The 8626-nt window shown below is 37.9% G+C and overlaps 1 protein-coding gene across 4 annotated transcripts in view; it reads right to left on the bottom strand.

Moving 5' to 3' along the window:
* Positions 1–8626, bottom strand: part of RBM27 (RNA binding motif protein 27) — a 77363-nt gene that overhangs the window by 56180 nt on the left and 12557 nt on the right. For all 4 annotated transcript variants that reach the window (XM_039256698.1, XM_039256700.1, XM_039256699.1 and 1 more), the window contains exons 2-3: positions 5251–5369; positions 705–829 (exon numbers count right to left, since the gene is read on the bottom strand). In XM_039256698.1, coding sequence (XP_039112629.1) covers positions 705–829; positions 5251–5369 — 244 coding nt within the window. The remainder of the gene's footprint in view (positions 1–704; positions 830–5250; positions 5370–8626) is intronic.

Below are 8626 nucleotides of genomic sequence, written 5' to 3'. Positions count from 1 at the left end.
TTTTTTTTTTTAATGTTTTTATTTATTTCTAGGAGAGAGAGATAGATAGATAGAGAGAGAGAGAGAGAGACAGCGTGAGCAAGGGAGGGTCAGAGAGAGAGGGAGTCACAGACTGAAACAGGCTCCAGGCTCTGAGATGGCAGTCAGCACAGAGCCCGACGCGGGGCTCGAACCCACGAACTGCGAGATCATGACCTAAGCGAAAGTCGGACGCTCAACCGACTAAGCCACCCAGGCGCCCCTATCATGCTTTTTAAACCCCAACATTATAAAAACGTTCTGTTTCTCTTTCATGTGTTAACAATGATATTTATAACTACATTAACTATAAAAAGACCATTCTATGGTCAAAAAAGAGAAAATTGTTGACTAGAATATGAAAACGTGTCACTTCATGGTTTCTCTAGAGCTTTCATCAATATTTTACTTTTAGTCAAACCTCTAAATGTAACCAAGTTTTCTTTTTCTAAAGTCACTGAATAAGATTTCTCTGAATTTCTCAATATTCCTAAAATATTTCTTGGAACACTAAATAACATTTCGAGTTCAAAAACTAAGAAGCCTGATAAAGAATCTATAACATGCCAAACGAAGAAACTTTAATCAAGAGATAATTATTCTTAAAGAGGTCAACTTCAAACTAAGAATGATACTAGTAATAGGATCTAAGAAGCCCCCAAAAGCAAAGGAAAACTTTGCATTACCTCTTCTTTAATTTCTTCTTTTTCTTGGACTGGTGGTTTTGGCTCAGGCTTAACCGGTTCCAACGGTGGAAGGTAGTTCTTAGTATAGAGGCTTTCAAACAGTTTATCCACAAAACCTGAAGTTTCTAAGGAGAAGAAACAGTATTTAAATATTGTACCAACAATAACAAAGACTGAGAACACACTCCTCAGCAAAGCTGAGGAAAACAGAACACCTTCCACATTGGTGGTGGAACCCAAATTGAGTCTACCTTTATGGGGGAGAATCCATGGCTGGATTTTTAAATCCCTTGTACATTCCTGCTCATGTACAAAATGATGTATATGTAAGAATGAGTATGAAACAGTAAAATACTGGAAAAAGAACAATTTTCCATGAATAAGAGACTAGTTAAATAAAGTATGTCACAACTATACAACAGAATACACAGAGCTCTAAAGAGAATGAATATGGATAACATCACATCTCAAAGACAGAAACTAAATATTTTTATCTATTATATTTGCATTAAAAAAAATTTGAAAGGAAACAAAAAATGACAAAGTTGTGTGCTGGAGGTGGGAAAGGAGCAGATGAAAAACAAGTGAGACAGACTTTTCACGATATTTTTCACAATATATACCTTTATATTGTTGGATTAAACGCACCGTCTATTCAAAATTGAATTATAAACGTTTTAAAATCACTTAAAAAAAATAAAGTTTGGTGTGAGAATGATATGAAAATATCTTTTTATCTTTTACTTATAAGCTACTGTATTTTGTAACTTTTTCAAATTAATTAAATGGGGGAAAACAAATGAATTTATTAAAAACTAAAGGGCATATTAAAAATATAGCACAGAGTCTGCTTACACTGCATTATACATTTTATGTATATAGCTATTTCTAAATGTAAAATTAATTTTTCTTCAGAAAAGTATGTTTCCAAAAAGCTTTATATTAATTTATGTAGTAAGCATTCTCTGTGATTATCACACTGTTAGGCGTTAACTGTTACGCATAACTTTAAAACAATAAATTGCTCAGACTCTTCAAAAACCTTTACGATCAGACTTCCTATGCCTTTGTATTTCTAAAACATATTTTAAAACACATATTACTTTTGTAATTTAAAAGACCTATAATCAAGGGCGCCTGGGTGGCTCAGCTAGTTAAGCGTCCAACTCTTGATTTTGGTTCAGGTCATGATTCAGAAGCCACTAGTCACGTGTAGGTGTTTAAATTAATTTAAGCGGCACCTGGGTGGCTCAGTTGGTTAAGCATCCGACTTCGGTTCAGTTCATGATCTCACATTCCGTGGGTTCAAGCCCCACGTCTGGCTCTGTGTCGACAGCTAGTTCAGAGCCCAGAGCCTGCTTTGGATTCTGTATCTCCCTCTCTCTCTGACCCTCCCCTGCTCATGCTGTCTCTCTCTCTCTCAGAAATAAATAAAACATTAAAAAAAAATTTTTTTAACATATAATCGCTCAAGTGTTCTCTTAAAAAAAAATAATTAATTTAAATCTAAAACTCAGTTCCTGGGGTGCTGGGATAGCTCTGTCAGTTAAGCCTCTGACTTGGGCTTAGGTGATGTTCTCATGGTTTGTGAGTTCGAGCCCTGCATCAGGCTCTGTGCTAACAGCTAAGTGCCTGGAGCCTGCTTTTCAGATTCTGTGCCTCCCTCCCTCTGCCTCTCCCAGGCTCACACTCTGTCTCTCTCCCTCTCTCTTTCAAAAGTAAATAAACATTAATAAATAAATAAAAATCAGTTCCTAAGTCACATTAGCTACATATCAAGTGCTCAAAAGCTGCAAGTAGCTACTGAATTGGAAAGGGAAGATACATACTATATTCATCAGTGTATAAAGTTCTGCTAGACAGTGCTAGCCTACAAAGACATATAAGAAGGTAACTGACTGGCAAATGTATGGCTGTTCATTTTCTTCTCTTTTTAAAAATGTTTTATAGGGGCGCCTGGGTGGCTCAGTTGTTTGGGCATCCAACTCTTGATGGAGTTGTTAGATCAGGTCATGATCTAACAGTTTGTGGTCTCAAGCCTCACCTCATCTCTGCACTAATATCACGGAGCCTGCTTGGGATTCTCTCTCTTCCTCTCTCTCTCTGCACCTCCCCAGCTCACATGCATGATCTCTCTCTCTCTTTCTCTCTCTCTCTCTCAAGATAAACTTTAAAAAAAAATGTTTTTAAGGGCACCCAGTGGGTGCTTTCTCTCTCAAAAATAAAAAGGTTAATAAAATGTTCTTATAATTCTTCCTCATTTGTATTGTCTTTTATAAAAAAGTTACTAAAAACTTTAAAGCTTTTACAACAAATTCTTAAATGTATATTTAAACATATATTTTCCTCTCACCCAAATGTCTTCACTATATTTTATTTATTTACTATTCTCATGGCTCAGTATTTCACATGACTCATCTAGTCTCATCACATGTAAACAAAGTAATATAAATCAATACGTTTAGAAAACACTCCTTTAAAAGAAAAAGAAAAAATTACTCATCTGGACTGGGGAGAAATTCTAGTATTATGTTTTCTTGTGTAAAAAAAAAAAAAAGCCTTAAAATCCACCAAAAAATATGTAATCTTGTCTTTTCAAGTGAGAAGCCATAGCCTTTCCTTCTCAACAGATATTTCAGTTAAAGGGTATCTTCCCACAGCAATAGCTAGATCAAACAATAAGTGTGCATTATCCACACTGCTTTCATCCATCCAACAATATTTCTTGAGTACCTACTAAGTGCCAAGCATTATAGGTTCCATGTCACCACTCTTTTCTTTATTTTTTTTTTTCCATGTCACCACTCTTAACAAAGGGAAAGACAAAAAGTAGGGGGAGGGGAAGAGACAAACACATATACATGCAAATAAACATATAACACAACAAAGAGCGACAAGTACCATGAGAAACAAAATGAAGTGAGGTTGGGAAAAAGAGAGGATCATTAGGGGCATGAATTATAATATACTATACATAGAACACTCACGGGAAACTACTTGCAGTAGATAACATTTGAGAAGAGACCAAAAACAATAGAGAAGAAACCGTTTCAAGCAAGAGTAAAACAAGTTCAAAAGCCCTGACTTGGGAACATGTTTGCCATGCTGAAAAAAAGGCAAGGGGGTCAAGGTGACTGGAATGTGGTAGCTGAGGTGTGAGAATCAGCAGGGAGCCCTCCAGGAAGCTATGCAGGTCATGGAAAGGACTCTGGGAAGATGGGAAGTTGGAGGCACAACGTGAAGAGGATCATGTCCATCTCTTCCTGGACAGCAAAAAGCTCCAGTCAAAAGGGGAAAAAACAGCTTCACTATCCTAATAAATACTAAGCATAAATAGCTTCATTATCTTTAAACTGTTATCCCCAACCATCAACTAGATTCTGCCACAAGCCAAAGAGGACCCATTCACCTAAAAAGCAACTGCTTCAATACAGGAAAGAAGCAAAGAAAAATGAGCAAATCAGAGAACTCTAGATGCTGGCGAGGATGTGGAGAAATGGGCACCCTCCTACACTGTTGGTGGGAATGTAAACTGGTGCAGCCCCTCTGGAAAACAGTGTGGAGGTTCCTCAGGAAACTAACAATAGAACTCCCCTATGACCCAGTGATAGCACTGCTAGGAATTTACCCAAGGGATACAGAAATGCTGAGGCATAGGAGCACATGTACCCCAATGTTCATAGCAGCACTCTCCACAATAGCTAAGACATGGAAAGAGCCTAAGTGTCCATCAACAGATGAATGGATCAAGAAGATGTGGTTTATCTATACCATGGAATACTCCATGGCAATGAGAAACAGTGAAATCCGGCCATGTGTCGCAACATGGATGGACCTTGAGGGTGTTATGCTGAGCGAAATAAGTCAGGCAGAGAAGGACAAATATCATATGTTTGCACGTATAGGGGGATTAGGAGGAACTTAACAGAGGAACAAGGGGGAGAAGAAGGGCGGAAATGGTGGGGGAAAGGGAGAGAGGCAAACCATGAGAGACTCTTGAATGCTGACAAAAACTGAGGACTGATGGATGGGGGGGAGGGGGGATGGGCATGGAGGAGGTTACTTGTGGGGATGAGCACTGGGTGTTATGTGGAAACTAATTTGACAATAAACTGTTTGAAAAAAAAAAGAAGCAAAGAAAGAGGGTAAAAAGTTCTTCTAAAATACATGATAAATAATTAAGGGGAATCAATATATTTAGATGTTTAAAGGGCGCTGACTGGTATCTTTCCTTCCAAGCTTTTTTTTTTTTTATGTTTTATTTATTTCTGAGAGAGAGAGAGGCAGTGTGAGCAGGGGAGGGTCAGAGAGAGGGAGACAAAGAATCCAAAGCAGGCTCCAGACTCTGAGCTAGCTGTCAGCACAGAGCCCGACGTGGGGCTCGAATCCACAAACCGTGAGATCGTGACCTGAGCTGAAGTCGGACGCTTAACCAACTGAGCCACCCAGGCGCCCACTTTCCTTCCAAGCTTTTATCTCCAAGATTTTACCAGAAAGTTTTAAATTTAAATTCATAAACATGTGGCTCAAAGGCCATAATAATTACCTTTTTGTAAAAACACGTCAAGTTGATCAGCACAAAAGGCTTTCAATTCTTTCTCAGGTTTGTCCTTCTTGACCAGTGCTACAACATAGTTGGCTAAGGCTGAAGGGTCAGCATCACATCTAGTTGGACAGAGAGAAAACAAAAATTTTTTAACTTTTTTTTTAAAGCAGCAATGTCATTAATGAATTCACCCCTATTTTGGAAAGCTAAACAACAACTTTATCTGAAACAAAGTGATGACAAATAAACAAACACATAAACAAATAAAGAAGTAGAGTGACTGCAAACAAAGACGATTTTTATAACAAAAGCATACACAGAGTACAAGCAAGATTTTCCTTTTCTGCCTATTTTTATAAAATTGTTGGTCTATTTTCAATGTTCTAAACATACCCAAAATTTTGGACCAAATATACACTTATTAGCATCTCTCAGTGTTAACAGGGAAGGGGTGGCAATCTACCCCTGAGTTGCAGGGCTGTAGAAGCACTGGTTATGTCTTCAGGAACTATCTGTTCCATGTGATTATGAGGAAGAACCAGGGGAAGTGACGGGACACCCTTTCCCATTCCCTATGACTCCAGGCACCAGCATCCAAACACAGCCATCAATTCCACTAATAATCTTCTTAGTGTCTTACAGATCTCTTTAAAAAACGGGAACACAAGAAAGATGACACCGTAAATATTACTGGCAAACACTCTAGCAGCTGTAAGCAAGAAAGAAAAGATCTAGGAGCTAGAACAGAAAGGATAAGAGAAGTGGTAGAAGGGCCTCAGGGACAACCTTTAGTGACTTCTTTTTTTTGTTTTGCCTCCTATTCAGTAGTAACCTGTCTTGACATTAAAAATCATCTCCTCCGCCAGGTCAGCACGTGTTCCCTGAGCTGCCAACATGGAGTATCCGCGAGACCTAACATTTTATCTACACTATAGGAAACGGAAGGTTTGTGTGTTGTAAATACATACGTATACTGGAAAAATATTTTTTAAGTAAATAAAACAAATTCTACAAAAAGAAAAGACAAGAACTTCCTTCTATTCTATATTTTTGAAGCTCATAACTCAATAAAATAGAATTAGTGATTTTTTTCACTGCCAATATTGCTATGGGAAAGGCTAATTCTTTAAACATCCATGCACATTTATGCACCAAATCTAAGAGTGAATTTCGATGGCTATCAATTTTACAAAACTCAGACAGAATCAAAAAAAATTATGGGTAAGGGTCAAAGTGTACTGGGAAAGAATGTAAGTGTCCACGATGATGAGCTATATATAAATTAAAATAATGCAATTTAAGAGAAAGCTAGGATTTTTTTTAAGTAAAAAATGTAAATTACATTTTAAACACTTAATAGAATACCTGGATAAATTCAATTGCTAAATTCTAAAATAGATACATAGATCAATATCAGAAAAAAAAATGACAGGGGGCACCTAGGTGGTTAAGCGTTCAACTTTGGCTCAGGTCATGATTTCGCAGTTTTGTGAGTTTCAGCCCCGCATTGGGCTCTGTGCACTGACTTCATTGAGTCTGCTAAGGATTCCACCCCTTCTGTCTGCCCTTCCCACTCCTTCCCTCCGTCTCTCAAAATAAATGAATTAAAACATTTTTTAATTAAAAATGGAACTACTGCATGATGCAGTAATTCTACTTTTGGGTATTTACTTGAAGAAAATGAAAACTCTAATTCGGAAAGTCATATGCACACCTATGTTCATCTTAGCATAATTTACAATAGCCAAGATATGGAAACAACCTAAATGTCCATTGTCAGATGAATGGATAAAGAAGATAAAGATGACATGGCTATATACATAAAATGTATTATTACTCGGCCATAAAAAAGAATGAAATCTTGCCATTTGCCAACAACACGGATGGGCCTAGAAAGTATATGCTGAGAACAAGAAGTCAAAGAAAGACCAGTACAGTAGGATTTCACTTATAGGTGGAATCTAAAAAACAAAACAAACAAAACAGAAAAAGACTCACAGATACAGAAAACAAACTGATGGTTGCCAGAGAGAAGGGCAGTTGGGGGGAAGGATGAAATAGGTGAAGGATTAGAAGGTACAATCTTTCAGTTTTAAATAAATAAGACATGGGAATATAATGTATAGCGTAGGGAATATAGTCAATACTATTTTAATTACTTTGTATGGTGACAGACTGTAACTCGACTGACTGTGGTGACCACTCCATAAAGTATAAATTAAATCACTATGTTGTATACCTGGAAGTAATATAACATTGTATGTCAATCACTCAATCTAAAAAACAGCAATATTAAATAATAATATGAATACATAGCATTTGCCCCTTCAAAATGTTAGAGACCATTCTTATCTTGGCTAATCCATACAAATCTCAGTCCTGAGAATACTAAGGTATTTGATCAGTAAAGTTCTAATCAATATTCAAATGGACGGGAGAAGGTAAAAAAAATATATCACATTTCTACCTTTAGTTAGAAAATCTGGATAAGGCAGATATTCTAAAGGTAGAAAAAAGGATTTTTTCTACAAGGAACTCACCAAACTCCACACCCGAAAAACTAATAATCCAGTGAAGAAATGGGCAGAAGACATGAACAGACACTTCTCCAAAGAGGACATCCAGATGGCCAACAGACACATGAAACAATGCTCAGTGTCCCTCCTCATCAGGGAAATACAAATCAAAACCACACTGAGATACCACCTCATGCCAGTCAGAATGGCTAAAATGAGCAAGTCAGAAGACTCTAGATGCTGGCAAGGATGTGGAGAAATGGGCACCCTCCTACACTGTTGGTGGGAATGTAAACTGGTACAGCCCCTCTGGAAAACAGTGTGGAGGTTCCTCAAAAAATTAACACTAGAACTCCCCTAGGACCCAGCAATAGCACTGCTAGGAATTTACCCAAGGAATATAGGAGTGCTGACCCATAGGGGCACATGTACCCCAATGTTCATAGCAGCACTCTCAACAATAGCCAAAACATGGAAAGAGCCTAAGGGTCCATCAACTGACGAATGGATCAAGAATATGTGGTATATTTAGGGGCGCCTGGGTGGCTTAGTTGGTTAAGTGTCCGACTTTCGCTTAGGTCATGATCTCGCGGTTCATGGCTTCGAGCCCCGCATCGGGCTCTGTGCTGGCTACTAGCTCAGAGCCTGGAGCCTGTTTCAGTCTGTGACTCCCTCTCTCTCTGACCCTCCCCTGCTTACGCTGTCTCTCTCTCTCTCTCCTAGAAATAAATAAAACATTAAAAAAAAAAAAAGAATTATTTATACAATGGAATACTACATGGCAATGAGAAAGAATGAAATCTGGCCATGTGTAGCTGCACGGATGGACCTTGAGAGTGTTATGCTGAGCGAAATAAGTT

The sequence above is a fragment of the Hyaena hyaena genome, unplaced genomic scaffold, assembly GCF_003009895.1.
Source record: "Hyaena hyaena isolate Hyena2069 unplaced genomic scaffold, ASM300989v1 scaffold_585, whole genome shotgun sequence".
NCBI classification, from domain to species: domain Eukaryota; kingdom Metazoa; phylum Chordata; class Mammalia; order Carnivora; family Hyaenidae; genus Hyaena; species Hyaena hyaena.
The sequence above is the reverse complement of the archived record's forward strand: the minus strand, read 5'-3'. Positions and strand labels throughout refer to the sequence as shown.